Below are 16,394 nucleotides of genomic sequence, written 5' to 3'. Positions count from 1 at the left end.
TTCCTGAATCCCGAAAGGGTCAATCCTGAAATCCTGAGCTTAAAAACACCAATCCCGGAGTCCCGATAAAGGTCCTATCCCCCTCATGATGCAAGCCAACCACCTAGATGTAATTGATTTGATTTTTTCCCATACCTTCACCAGATAAATTTTATATGGCTAGTGTTTCTATGCTTTTCTGTTACAAAAATCAATAGCTTTCCCCCCCCTTTTTTTATATACCTTTTGCACAATATTTAATGGGACTGGTTAGACAATGAATGAAAAGAAATTTACCCCAAATACTATAAAGAAATCCTTGGAAGATATTTTTTATAAGAGCATGCCAATCTTGTGTGACCCTATAGCAATATATTTACAATGTGTTGGCTAATTTAAATGTATTATTTTAGCCCAAACCTAATAATTAAATTTTGTATTTTTTCCCAGACAAGTCCTGTTACTTGATTAATAAATTCATTTATTGACTTTTTTTTATGTCCATTTAAAATAAGGTTACCTTAAATGACATGCCTTGTCTTTAAAAGGATAAAACAAATACAATTGAAAATATCCAAGATATCAGTAAAAGCAAATCAATTGACAACCCCTTTTTTCCAACATTTTTTTCAATAAATCACATTAAGAATTGGATTAATGCATATATGTTATGCCCCTTTTTACAAACATTCTATTCATTGAAATGCAACGCCTTCACAAATCTGTTTTAAATGTATCTTTTGAAACATAATGTTACTTTAACATATTTTTTAGCTATTCAGATGTAGTTCAATAAGTACAAAATTTCATCAAAATCTGAAATATTTTACAGATTTACATTTAATTTGCCTGAAAAAAAAAACATACTTCTAACTCAAAATTAAAATTTAAACTACATGCAATAAACAGGCACCATTCAATAAAAGTTCCTGAATCTCATATTTTACAATATTAAAAGTACAGAAAAGGTAAAACTATGTATAATTTACAGTTATACTTAGTAGATAGGGCATATAAAGGTTTAAGTCAGAACTATTAAAGCACTCTATCTTACATCAAATATAATATGTGAGATAAACTCATAAAAAAGGTTGATGCAAATCTTAATCACATGTAAATGGGACTAACAGATACTAAACTACAGAAGTATTCAAATGGCAAATTGTTTAACCAAACACCACAAATGTAAATATGTACATACATATAAAGTTTTTCATAGTGTTTATGTTCAGTATTATATTTCTTTATTTTACATGGATTTTTTACTATCATAGATTGGTGGGATTTCACAAAACTTTTTAACTAGTATAAATGGTTACGTCTCTATGTAAACTGATAAGCTTTAACTATGTTACATAAATACACTTTCATAGCTTAGGTTAAGCATGTTTTTCAGAATACATTTGTAGTACATTTAAAATTATATCATTGACCAATTATGAACATTTTCTTAATAATATTCATTATATATTGATATAAATTAAAATACTTCACAGAAGTACAAAAGATAAATAAATAAAAAAGATTAAAACCCTGTATATTTCATAAATTATCTACCAAATTTTACAAGTAAAACAATTAACAATAATGCTTATAAACATTTTCTGTACTTAGGTAGATCAGGTGTCACACACCATCTTAAAATTAAAATCACAATTTTTCTAGATATTGATAAAATCTACAACTTTTGAGACAGGAGTGGAACTCATTTGTGTAACTTTTTATCTGAATGCAGAAAAAAAATCTTAAGTTTTATCTTATTTATACAATTCTTTTTGAAAGATACACAACATTTTTTGTACAATTTGATTCTTTGTTACTTTGCATTCTGAGAGGAGATAACTTAAGAAACTGTAGGGAATTAACCTCTTGTTTTGAAGCAAGAAAAAAAATCATGTTACCCCTATCTCTATTTTTATTTTTTTGTGAAAGCACATTATAAAAATATTTCTCGTATTTTATTTTAAAATTCTATTGTTTAATTTATTTCTATCACACAAAAAAGGTTTGTTCATGTACATGATGTATAATCTATACAGCCTGTAGCTAGTAAATAAATCTGTTACCCATACTTTTTATTGTAGATTTAAAACAAGAATGTGGCCATAGTACATTGATACCCCATATGTACTATTCTCTTCTATGTTGAGTGGACTGTGAAATTGGGGTCAAAATTTTACTTTGGCATTAACATTAGGAAGATCATTTCATAGGGAAATGTTTTCATTTTGATTGGACTTAACATTTACATTTCATCAAAGACTACCTGGACTACAAACTTTAAACTGACGTAGGACAGACGGAGGAACAAACATAGAAACAGACAGACAATTAACTGAACTGCACACCAAAAAACACAATGTCCATAAAGTGGGCATAAAATAGCATGATACAAACTACATTTTGGTAAATTATTAAACATTTCTTTCATTTATATTAAAATCCCTGCTATACCCCATCAGCATTAGGCATCATCATCAGTATAAAAAATATACTTTAAACTCTTATCACAGTATTACATGGCAAAGTTGTATATAACAATAAAATAAGAAAATTGTCTGTTATTAGACAAGTTAGCATATATGATTAAACATGCTAAAATCAAAATGCAAACCCCAATACGCCATATTATCATAAATAAGATACATTTCAAACAAAGGCTTACAATCAATCTATGCTTTTTAGTGTTTTACATTTGATTGTTGTATATTACCCAGATTATAGGAAATCTAATAAACATGTTATAAAAAAGAACTAATAGCTGAGGCTTTGATTAATAAATAATAGGTTAAAAAGTTTAAAAGACCCTGAAGAAAATTATAGAAATAAAGGGAGATAATTTCACATTGAAAGATTGGCATACAAAATATATATGGTACTGTTTTTTAAATACCTTCTGAACCTTAATTTCTGTAGGGACATTTCAAAGTATATGTAATTTACAATTTTTTCAGAAATAGATATAAGATTTATAGTAAATTTTTAACACTACAAATTTAAGTTTATATCAACATTTATCACCAATGAATGGTATTCTTATCACACTATTTGATTTGATATTAAATACATATTGCTATAAACATGATAAATGAATACATATATTTCACTTTCACAAAAACTTGTTTCTAATAGCTTTGTGAGAAAATTGCTTGTTAAAATAGTATATACTTCATGTATTTCAATTTTGGAATAATCAATCTTCATGTAAATTGGTCAGGTTTTTATTTTTGGTCAGCTTTCAACCCATAAATTTCAAATAATAGTGATAATTGTGATTAAAAAAGAAAATATTTTTCAATGCATTTTACTGACAATAATTACCACTAAGGTTAACAAGTCAATCCTTTCTTTTACTATTTTTTCTCTTTCTTAAACAAGCAAAAGATAAGATATCAAATTAATCATAAAAAATTAAATTAATATCACGATTTCTCCAATTACAGCACCAAGATGATTTTAAATCTTTCAATTAATGAACACCAATAATGAGTATACCCAAACGACAAAATTATTCGAAAAGGTATCTAAACAATAGAATGCTCTGCCCCTGACCGAGCAGACTTCACCCATTTCAGTCTATCATTCTTCAGTGTAAACCGAGACCAAATAAACAGCTGCAATGAGGCACATACAATTGGTACATAAACAAGCATGTTAAAGATTCCATGTCTTTGCTGATCCAGAAATAATGGGTTTGGACTGGTTATGTCTCCACTAACACTACTTCCTTGTTGAAAAATTTCATGACCTAAAACAGAAATAAGGAGATTTGTTATAAAAATCATTAACTATCCATTGGAAATGAAAGGTTGATTATTTTTGGTGTTTCATGCCACTTTCCATCCACACTAATGTCTATTTTGTGACGGACACTATTTATTGGTTTGGAAAAGCAAAAGAGCCTAGAGACAAGCATAAAAATTCATTAGGAAAACTGACAATCCAAGTTAAAAAAGAATTGAGTCAATAGTGATCTTTAAAAAAAAACTTAAAACTAATTTTGTGGTTATTCAAGGAAAGTTTATGGGTTCCAGATTTTTAACTTTCTCTAGGGAGACAATCATGATTACCGATAGTCATAAATATCCAATCAAAATCGGTAAAAAAAACATGTAAGGTTATGAGTTATATTCCTCTGTCTGTAAGTCGAAATTTTAAAAATGATGGTCATGATTGACAAATTATCATTCACAAGAAGGTTCTTTTCAACATAAGAAGAATATGACAAATTGACGAAAACTCTGCAAAAAAATGAAACCCTTATAAATGTTGTTGCACACTACAACCTCCATGTGATTTTCAAAAGTTTGTAGGTATGTTCTAAATTAAATGGTGATAATATTACCTGTTTGTAAAGCTAACAGCCATGTACCAAGCAATGGAGCAAATGTCTGTCCTGGTTTAGAGACGAGTGCAGCTGTACCAAACATTAATGCTGACACAGCCTTTTTACGTTTATGTAATACAAAATCTTCATCCACTAAATCACTGATGACTAGATTTAATAATTTACATGTTCCTTCTGTGAATACTCTATTACTGTAATAGACAAAATGGTTGTATGAACTGTTCAAACATTGTTAGTTTAAAAAAATAAATGAAAGATCAACAATTGACAGAAAAGAAAACAGACCAAGTATACTTAATGTGGGGTAAAGGTAAAAGTAAATTTAGAAATGATTCTTTCATGTCATGCTCTACACTCATTTTACCATGGGTGGACATTATATATTTAAGAAATAATTCTTTCATGCCATGCTACATGTATATGCTCATTTTAACATGGGTAGGCATTATATTTGTTAATATCTTAATACCGAGCGTTAGCGAGATATTAAATGTTTACAAATATAATGCCTACCCATGTTAAAATGAGCATAGAGCATGGCATGATAGAATTATTTCGATTCTAATAGGAATATTTTGAACTTTTGTACTTCGAAGCGGGTCTATAGTAGATGCTTGAAATGTCGCCATTTTGATTTTATGAACAAAAACCTTATAGAAAAATCAACAGTTTATCAATGAAAAAAGAACAGAAACATTTAAACTTACTTTTAAAATGTTTTTATTTAATTTCCTAGCGAGCAACACCAACAAAAATGTCCATTTGGATCTATGGTGTTGATCAAAAGGCATCTGATGTTGCAATTTCAATTGTGACGTCAATCACATGCAGCCCATGTTCTATTCGAATTAGAACATGGCTTTGTACCCAAAGCTAAAGAAGAACGTCATATTAGAATTGTCAATACCAAGCTTAGACGATGTGTTAAATGTTGACAAATATAATACCTATCCATGTTATAATTAGTATATGTTGTATGGCATGCAAGAAAAATTTGATTCTAATAGGAAAATGTTTTACTTCTGTTCTCAGAAGCTGATCCTTTATACGTGTTCAAAAGGCATCCACACTGATTTGATAAATAAGGCTGTTAGTTTTCTCGTTTGAATCGTTTTATATTTTCATTTCGGGGCCTTTTATAGCTGACTATGCAGTATGGGCTTTACTCATTGTTGAAGGCCATACAGTGACCTATATATAGTTGTTAGTTTCTGTGTCATTTTGTTTCTGGTTGTCTCATTGGCAATCATAATACATCTTCGTTTTTATATATACCAACACATAAAAGGAAATCAACTGTTTCACTATTAACAAATGAACAGATATATGTAAAGTTACTTTTAGAATGATTTTAATTAACTTCTGTACAAGCAAGGCCAAAACAATTGTCCATTTTGATTTCAGGTGTTGTTAAAAACAGAGCTGACGTTGCAGTTTCAATTGTGACGTCAATCACTTTCAGCTCCTGTTTTATAAGTATAAGAAAATAACTTAGTTTCCAAAGCAAAAGAAATATTGTTGTTAGCTTAATATCAAAATTACATATTCTAATGAATAATACATGTAATGTTGTTATTACAAAGTAAATTTTGAATAATGTGAAAATAATTTCTACAAACCTAGCTACAAAAAGGCATAGCAACCATATATTTTTTGGTCCTGCAACAAACATTGTTATACTGATCAACAGTTTGACAAAAAACAGCAGATTTATCACATTATAGACTCCAAACCTTCTACACAGGGACAGGAAATATAAATTGTTGATATGTGGTGCTAGAAAAGATATTCCTGAAATGTGAAGAAATAAATACTGCAATTACAGAAATTAAAAAAATCATCTTCCAAATAAATCTCAATTCACACAATTCTACACAAATTAAGAAAATTCCCAAAATAAAATCAGGATGATCATTGATGTAAGATTTAAGCATTTAGCCTTTTCAGATATAGAAACAATAACCTGAATTACTTAGAGCACATGTTAACTGCAGTTGCATGAGGATGTGGATGTACACGATTTATAGAATGGTAAAAATGTGCAGAATATCAGAAACAAAAATTAAAAGAAACAAGAATGTGTCCACAGTACACGGATGCCCACTCACACTATCATTTTCTATGTTTACTGGACCGTGAAATTGGAATAAATTCTCTAATTTGGCATTAAAATTAGAAAGATCATATCATAGGGAACATGTGTACTAAGTTTGAAGTTGATTGGACTTCCAACTTCATCAAAAACTACCTTGACCAAAAACTTTAACCTTAAGTGTAACAGATGGACGAACGAACAGATGGACGGACGAACAAACGCACAGACCAGAAAACATAATGCCCCTCTACTATCGTAGGTGGGGCATAAAAAAAAAGACAAAATATTAAGAATAGAGAATAGTGGAGTGCTAATATATATATAGAATAGAGCAAAATGGTGTAAAAACTTCAAGAATAACGCAGCAAAGGTCAATTAGATTTTATGAAGCACAGTTAATTCAAAACACTCTTTGTCTCACCAATAAGTATGAATTATTGTTCAAACAATTGAAATTTTGTTGGACTAAATTAATCATGAGTTATATGAAAACATCTCCAAAACTGAAACCTTAGATTGTGTTGCAAGCAAAATTCTAAAAAAATAATATCATAATCTTTATATTGTTTGTTAATATAACATACCTATAAGAAAAGCTCCTAAACCAGAACTATAACCACCTAATAGGTTCTCTAGGAAGAGTGGGAAAAAATTGCTGTTGAAATGACAATGGAAAACCTGCAAAACAATAAATCAAACATATATTATGTGATAATTGAATGTTACAATTCACGAAAATATAAAATAATGTTCATGATCTAAGCATTTTTATCTGTTACAAGCTATTATTTTATTTAAAGATGAAAAACGATTAAACTCAATATAATTTTGAAACTACAGGTCAGCTGTTCTATGTCTAAAATAGATGTATGATAAAGTAGCTGTTCAAATATTTCATTCATAACTACAAACATGAATTGCCTAGTATATTATTATATCACATATTAATTGAAAATCATTTAAATACCTGTATTAGATTCATCACAGAGAAATATTTAAAATTCTTGTGTTTCATAAGCTGTTTGACAAAGACTAAAATAGACTTGCTTTGTGGTGATGCTGTTTCTTCTGGTCTGAAATTAAAAAAAAAAATATATTATCTCAAACATGTTCGGTGAAACTATTTTCATGAATATCCGCTTCCAAAAAAATTATAAAATGACAATTTAATTAAACACTAGTGTCTGTCAGTCATTCATGCATATTTTTTTTTTTTTAAATGAGCTTTCATTTGGTCCTGTATTTACTGGCTTTTAGTGTTAAAGTCCTGTGAACTGAAATCAATTCTTTTTTTTATAAAAACAACCAATATACAAGTATTCATGACTTAATTAAATATAAGAGATCCAAATAAAAACTGCAAGTTATTTTGATCATGTGTGTTATGCATGTTATGTGTCTATATATATCATTAAATAAAAAAAAAAAAGTTTTAGCATTTGTCAATTTGAAAGCTTGGATCTATAAACAAAATACCTTTCATGAGACTCTGTCTTTCTGGTTGTTATATTATGTACATGATGTTCTTTAGCATAAGACTGTTTCATTGCACTAGCCATCACAGTAAATCCAAGTAAGGAAACAACAGATATACAAACACAGTATATCCTGAAGGAGGTAAAATTAGATTTGTCCCATAAAATGTAGGACAAGAACACAGACGCTGACCCTAGAGCACTAAATAATGAACTCTTGGCATTTAACTTCGTCCTTGCTTCTGACGATATTGCAAGATCGGCAAGTAAAGCTGAGTGATGGAGGTCGATCATGGTTAAAAACGTGTCATACAAACATAAACAAACAATAAACTGTAACCATGGATATCCCCATGGGAACCAAAACATTAAAAATGTCAACGTAAACAAGGGACCGTTTATAGATAAATTATTCAGCCGTTGCATAACAATGTCTTGAGTTGTGGAAACAGAATTGCTGAGATATTTACTATCACTGAGCCAACCAAAAAGTGGATCATTAAAGGAATTCCAAATCAGGAAAATTGTTTCTCCAATCCAAAATGAGGTTTTGTCGATTTTGTAAACTGTCACAAACATATCAACATGATATAATAGAAAGACATTATGTAAAATTGTTAAGAACAAGGACATAGACCCGTAACAAATGTCCATTGGAATTCGTAGATTTATTATACCCATGTTTAATTTTTGTATATTTCTTCTGGTTTCTCTTGATTTTACTTCGATTATATGTTGTTCATCTGAATTGGTGTACGGATTTCAGATTTGTTGGGACTTATTAGTTACTGGCATAGATACTCAGAAGTTTATTGGAAGGTCATTTGAACTCATATGCATATAGTTCTAGTTGGAAAATATGTAAGATGTTTCAAGTCAAATCAATATTGAGTATAGTTTGTCACATGTCTACAGTTCTTCATTTGTACCATGGTAAGCTGAGGTGCTGAAAAAGACAAGGATAAAATTGAATATTACAATGGTTTTGTACATATACTGTATGTACATTGCACATATACATACACATAGATAAGTTTCCCTAAATATAGCTATAGCAACTCATAACATACAAATCCATTTAAGTGTTCAGATTAATCAGTACAAAGGTTGGCATGGTTTGACTACCGGTACCTTCAAACTAGCTTAACCCTATCACTTTGATATATGCTTGTCAAGATGTCAAGAGCCTGTATTTAAGTGGTTTGTGATTTTTTGCTCTATATCATACATCTTTTATTCATTTCCTATATTTGGTTAAAAAATCAGGCTGTTAGTTTTCCTGTTTGAATTGTTTTACGATTGTCATTTCGAGTCGTTACATGTATTTACATGCAGCTGACTCTAATTTTGCAATATATGGGTTCTTCTAAGGGTTGAAAGCCGTACTGTGGCCTATAGTTGTTTATTTCTGTGTCGTTTGGTCTCTTGTGAAGAGTTGTCTATTTATCATGGTTTATGGTTAATGAACTTCAAGAATGTCGTTGTTTGCAACACATATTAGACTTTGTTTTAAAGCAAGGGTACCTCTAATTTCATCTATATTATATTAAAATTGCATTAAATTTGATATGAATCTACCATGTACATTGTATTCACTGAATACTCAATTTTATGCATATTATGGGGAGGAAGTCCCCAATTATGGTAGAAAAATCAAAAAAAAAAAAACAGGAAAATTTCACGAATTTTTCATTCTACTAATGAATTCAAAATCGTAAACTTTTTTTCATATCTACTTCCTGTTCCAGTTTTCCCCTCATTCGCAAAGAAATCTACTTTCTTATCCAGTCTTGTTTGCATAAGACTTTAAATAAAATATATATTTATCAGTCTAGTAAAATATAAGATTGGAACTCCAGTGTTCTCCCCAGAAATTTTGGATAGCATCACATTTTGCGTAAAAAAAAATAACTGTATTTTTTTTAATGTCGTTTGTCGCGTCGCGTTGATGCTCTATTTCCTTTATATGTTTTAGTTTATATTGTTCAATTCATAACTGAGAATACAATTAAACTATAACCACAAAAACAGTTGTTTCAGTTTATGTTTTCTTTATTCATTTATAGTTACAGAATTTTTTTTTCCTCTTGTGCCAAATAAAAATAAATATGTGGTTTCAGTTACCCAACAATAAGTCAAATGAATGAATGGTTTATTATAGATCAACCTGTATATATACAAAACTAAATATATAGTACACAAAATTAACTATTTTTTATATTATATCAAGTAAAGATAAAGTAACCAAAAAAAAAAATCAATTTAAATTTTTTTTTTATCATGTTTATGAAATTCATTGTTTCATGGCACTCAATGAATTAGTCCCAGTTGTTTCTTATCTTTACATCAAAATGATATGTATTTTGAACAAAGTTATCTAACAAATAGTCTGTTAATGCGTAGTTTTCTCTCTTGGTATATTTTTTCTGTCTACTGTCCATCTGTTGTCATTATCGTGAAAATGCGTTTTTTTGTCATATCTGTTCCGGTTCCGATCCGTAGTTTACACAAAAATGTGCAATGTCTGCCGTAGAAAAATTTACGAAAATGAGTCCGACAATAAACATTGTTTGACAAGAGATTGTGAATGAATAAGACGCTTTTAATGCATTAAATGGATTAAACATAAAATTAAGCCAATTATGATAACTTTTTAAAGAAGTATTAAACTTATTTTAGCTCTAAACCAAAATTCTTGCTCTCGTATTACCGGAAGAGAAAGAAAGTAATTTTTGGAGAGTTGCACAAATAAAAAAATTTCTTAAAAGAAAAAAAATCGTTTCAATCTTTGAAATTTCGTAATACAAAACGTAGATTTCGAATTGTTTTGTGATTGCATTTTTCCATGTCGAAATTGGCGATTGCAGACACGTGGTTTTAGTCATGCCACAAGTGTCAGCTTGGGATATTCGCATCCAAACAGTTATCACCCTGAGGGCAATTAACACCTAGCTATTTAATCTCTTAATTGCCTTTAGTGTCCGACTTAAAGGGATTACAATTAAAGGTGATATAATTTTTATGATCATAATCGATAATAGATGAAAGTTCAAAATTGAGGACAAGTAAAATAGCATCTTCAAAATAATTATAGCGTCACGGGAATTATTATAGCATCACGGTGAAAAAATATAGCGTCGCGGTACCGCGACGCTATAACAGCCTGGGGAGAACACTGGAACTCCATACAAATTTATTTTTAATAATTGTTTGATATGAAAAAAATATAACCTGTTGAAAGCAATTCTTTTGTTTACATTGAATATGACGTCATAACTTAAAGAATGTCACAGCTAAATCCCCTGTAACAGAACCAAAATCGGGAATGTACAATGTAACAGTGTTTCTGTTTCTTTTATTAACATGTTTGAATTGAAAAAAAAAATACATACAGACTTTGTCCCATTCACAGGATATGCCTGCCTCGTATTATCTTATTTTTGCAAGCATATCTGAAATGATTTTGAAACTCAATGGGATACAAGGCCATGGGTCACTTATGTTTATCATTAAGGTGCAGTTGTCAGGTAAGTCTGCCCATGCATCCTTTATCCTGAGTTGGGAACCTGCAACACCCTTTTAAAAATGTCTGTTTTGAACACCTATTTTGGACAATCAATGCAATTGGAAAAATGATTGGATGGGAACATTAACCCCGCCACATTATTTATGTATATGCCTGTCCCAAGTCAGGAGCCTGTAATTCAGTGGTTGTTGTTTGTTTATGTGTTACATATTTGTTTTTTGTTCATTTGTTTTTTACATAAATAAGGCCGTTATTTTCTTGTTTGAATTGTTTGACATTGTCTTATCAGGGCCTTTTATAGCTGACTATGTGGTATGGGCTTTGCTCATTGTTGAAGGCCGTACGGTGACCTATAGTTGTAAATGTTTGTGTCATTTTGGTCTTTTGTGGATAGTTGTCTCATTGGCAATCATACATGTCATACCACATCTTCTTTTTTATATGAAGATGGTAATGTTTAATGACCATGACTGGCTTTTCAGCCCTCGCACTGTCAGCTCAGTGTCCAAAGGTGTTTTGTGATCTTTACATATTTTCTGCAATGGGTCAAGAATAGCTGAGGAAGCCATAGTAGGCCACCATCTCGGTTTTGATAAGTTTTTTTGTTTTTTTTTACAATATATAAGGTTTCTTTACTTCAAAACCGCTGCTTTCAAGGCGAGATTAGTCTGCTTGGCAGCCTGTTAACCTCAGTGATCATGGTGATGGAGTACTGGTAGATAATCTCTGACATAGAATTAAAGATGACAGAGAGCATTATCAGGACCAAAGACGTGAGACAGTGAAATGATGGTCCATTATTCAATACCTCAGATACAGCCCTCAGACTAGTCCAAGATTACTCTGACGTCCAACAGCTGTTTTGCCTGCCCCAGCTTGTCTGGTCTGTTTTTCCAGACCAACTGCTTGTCTGGTAAAACAGCCATTGGACGTCAGGGAAATCTCCGACTACCCTCAGACGTCAGCCATCATAAAACTACGTCCCCCATCCATAATGGGCTTTGGAGTTTATGCTGACATGTTACACGGATAATGTCTGATGTATTCTGACTCTGTACAGCGTTGGATTGGTTTCTGTCATCTAAAGTAGTAGGTTGTTGTTCCATCCATCAGCTAGTAAACCCTCATAGAAGATAGTGGATAAACGGAGAGCTGATCCATCAAGTCCGTTCAGCTGTAATGACTGAGATGTGAAATTAATCGGGTGCATTTAATTGGAACCCTACCCCTCGTAGCCTTTAAAATAACTGGATCCACCCCTGTAGGACTAGCATAATTTCCAGCTGTTAGTGTAGTTAGTTATATTCCTTAGTGTACACCGGTTGTTCAGTTGTTTACCAGCAACAATAATATTGCCGGTAAAATTTTCCTTAATTTCCAGAAGAGTATAATGGTGTCATTGAAACACCCTTTTGGGATGGAGGATATGATATATTGCCACAAAATACATAACATGATGGCTAATAAATTTACCCAGCAGAATAAAGAAAAATATGTCAACAAATCAAAGCAGGAAACGAGTCATTCCCGGAAGCTAAAGAAAGTGTCTAAAAGATAGCAGTTAGGACCAGACTAGAGAGTGTTCCGTATTTATTTTAATTTTTAATTTTTAAATCTCAGTTGTATCTAATTCTTCATTGACTAGTTGTGATATTTAAGGAATAAAACCATATACATTACAAAGAAAATTCAAGGGTTGCAACCCTTCATCCAAGGATTTGTTTAGTAAGCTAAGATTATGTAAGAAGGTCCGGAAATGAGGTGTAAAAGGGGGTGCATGACCGGTCCTCAGTCATCTTCATTTATACCTAAATTACTGACTAGTGTTAGTAACTAGTTAGTATAATCAGAGACATATATGGTTTTAATAGTATTTAAACCACAATTAACATCCTCAATTACCTACTATGCAAGTCCTAGGTTAACTTTTCAAGTGAAAATGAATCAGTAGAAGAAAGACACTATTATAAGGCAGCAACCATTTGATTTTCGGTGGGGGGGGAGGGGGGGCTATGGTTTTTTTCTACGCAAACTTTCGGCGAAAAACAATCTATTTATTTGGCAACAAGATGAAAACAATTTTTTTTCTTTCAATTTTAGCATTACATATAGTGGCAGCTATAAAGGGTGAAACAAATAAAAAAAAATTCTAAGGGTCAAAAACAAATTATTTCAGTTTTCTCCAAAAACTGGAAACAAACTTTTTTTCCAAAAAAAAACCATAGCCCCCCCCCCCCCCCCCCCAAAAAAAAAAAATCAAATGGTTGCTGCCTAACAATCAAAACCAAGGAGTAAACAAAGACTCACAAAACCAAAGGACATTTAAATTAAACAGCTATATATATAATTAGACAATAATGAAGACACAAAATGAACACCACTAAAAACAGGGAGTGAAACCGGGTGCTCCGGAAGGGTAGGCATTTCCTTCACAATAAACCGTCGTGTTATTTCTTTGTTCAGTTCTGTCACGTTAATGATGGAAGGTTATTATGACTGAGGAAGAATATCAGATATGATTTCTGACACACTTTTGTCATAATGGCCAATCAGCACATGATGGCGACCGTAAAATTTCTTGAGTGATGACCTTAATTTGATTGATTCATAGCGCTGTCTTAGCAACTTTTGAGAAAGCAGTATTCCTCGTTCAACAAAACCAACGTACTTTGAGCTAGCTCTAGACATGCTAGAGTAGCGTATCAATTGAGACACATATTCTCCATATGCTGGTGCCGCTGGGATGTTGCTACACAGAAATGGAAAGTTGACTATAGAAAAATTAAAATCATCGCGTTTGTCATAAATTTTGGTATTCAACGTACCATCAGTACTGTAGTTTGATTTCGAGAAAAAGGTCTAAATATAAAGCAGATTTATCGGTGTCGGTAGTATCTTTAATTTCAAGTTCACTTGGATATATTAAATGGAAGTGATCACTGAATCTATTATTATTAAGAGACAGTACATCATCAATATACCGAAATACGAAATTAAAAGACTGGGGTAATTTCCTTTCTCCTTTCTGTACATGTATAGGATAAATTCTGCTTCATAGGAATATAAAAACAAATCTGCAAGTAGAGGAGCGCAATTGGTACCCATTGGGATTCCAATAGTCTGTAGGAAGACCAAACCTACAAATTCAACAAATATGTTATTAATTAAAAAGTCCATAGTCATTAGTCGGTATGATTTTTCACAAAGTAAGCTGAATTCCAGTCCAAAACTAGATATTTTTAAAAACGTCTAGTGCCCTTTTTGTTAAAGAAACATAAACTAACGAGTTCTTTCAGGCGAGCTTTAAGTTTAGTATGTGGAAAAGTGGTATAAAGAGTTGAAAAATCAAAGGTTTTAATGTTGGTACAAAGTTTTAATGATTGAGATTGTGAGTTGACCAATAACTCTTTTGAATTTTTCAATATCCAGTGAGTATTGCAGTAAGAACTTTAGAAAGGGGTTTAGTGGAACACTTGGAAGATCCTGCAATATACCTTTCCTTATAAGGATTATTATGTAGCTCAGGAATCCAATATAAGGATGAAAGATCCTGGTCTTCATCCTTTGGATTAACACCAAAGGTATAATTAGAACCGTTTTGTGGTTTTCCAGGATCTCCTGCTTCGTACGCGTGGTTAGTGTATATGTAAGATTTCCCAGTGTGCTATTTATCCCCAGTTCCTTAATCAGGCAGTCAATGTAGTGTTTCTTGCAAACAAAAACATTATTGTTTGAGGCTTTGTCAGCTGGAACGACAACATATTTGATCATGGAGGCAAGACAACTCCTCTATGACATGAGGGTCTTTAAAGATGGAAGTAGCTTTGGTGCTCATTGACCCTTAAAGCTTACTTACTCTTATCTGAATCAATGACCTTACAGATTTTACCCACTCCGAAAGAGTGGTAACCTCAACCTTTTCTCTTTTTGCCCAGTCTTTTGCATAACCTTCAACAGTATCCATTAGTAGTTTGAAGTACTGCTTCCAATTGATTGGCTGTGGCTCTCTGTATTTCGGACCCTTGGACAAACTCTAAAGACAACTTGGCAAACAACAGAAAACACTTATCAGAAGTGACATGTACTTATTCATGTTATTATACAAATTCCCCTAACACAAACTAAATCCTCAAACCTTTAAATTTAACAGAAGACTACAACAGACGACTACAACAGACGACTGAAGTCAATTGATGGGAAAAGTTGAGCAAATAAATATCAAGGATTTATATTTAGTTTTAAAGGGGAATTTTACAGCTTAAGCCGACACTTTGGCGAAAAGCAAAGGAAGAATGCTAAGGGAGATAACTTCTAAAATTCACAACAATATAAAGACTTCAGATTTAATGCGTATGAAAAACTGTTTACATATGTCACTCGTGTATGATTCCTATACTCGATTATGCATCAAGTTAATTGAATAGGAATACAGACAGTTTCTTGCAATAGACAATGTCCAAAATCTTACAATCCGTTATTTCCATAGTGCTAATCGTTTTGATCAAGGATTTGTATAGTACGACTATATACATTAAATAATACTTTATTGCAAAAAACATGAAACCCTGACGGGTTAAAATGAAACATAGTACATCGATAATCAAGTGACAAGAAACATAATACATGATAAATGTTTTAAAAAAGTGAAGTTGATATATACAAATCCTTGGTTAGATGAATCTCGATCTAGCCAATTTAAGATATGAGTACACATGTGTTTATATCAGTATATAATAGAATGAATTAAAAAGTTGCCCGTATTAATGGTGATTCATGGTAACTGGTGTATAGGCAACGGGTGTAGTATAATGAATCGAAAGAAAATATTCTATACTTTTAACGTTATAGTAATTAAATTATAATAATCCATCTGGTCTCTGGTGCTCCGGAAGGGTAAGCAGATCCTGCTCTACATGTACCCGTGATAAATCACAGTAAATGTTTAACTTGTATTGTATATTTTTTTAATAT

General features: G+C 31.5%; 1 protein-coding gene across 1 annotated transcript; it reads right to left on the bottom strand.

Moving 5' to 3' along the window:
* Positions 1 to 193: 193 nt before the first annotated feature.
* LOC134693443 (transmembrane protein 180-like) lies at positions 194 to 12,954 on the bottom strand. The gene is made up of 7 exons (XM_063554269.1): positions 12,897 to 12,954; positions 7,899 to 8,843; positions 7,390 to 7,495; positions 7,007 to 7,100; positions 5,947 to 6,118; positions 4,325 to 4,518; positions 194 to 3,727 (listed from the first exon to the last, which is right to left on the bottom strand). Exons 2-7 carry the CDS (start codon positions 8,576 to 8,578, stop codon positions 3,504 to 3,506), a joined length of 1,470 nt encoding a protein of 489 aa, XP_063410339.1. The 5' UTR covers positions 8,579 to 8,843; positions 12,897 to 12,954; the 3' UTR covers positions 194 to 3,503.
* Between the last annotated feature and the right edge of the window lie 3,440 nt (positions 12,955 to 16,394).

This window comes from Mytilus trossulus, chromosome 12 (assembly GCF_036588685.1).
Source record: "Mytilus trossulus isolate FHL-02 chromosome 12, PNRI_Mtr1.1.1.hap1, whole genome shotgun sequence".
Taxonomy (NCBI): domain Eukaryota; kingdom Metazoa; phylum Mollusca; class Bivalvia; order Mytilida; family Mytilidae; genus Mytilus; species Mytilus trossulus.
This window is presented reverse-complemented; position numbering and strand designations above follow the sequence as displayed.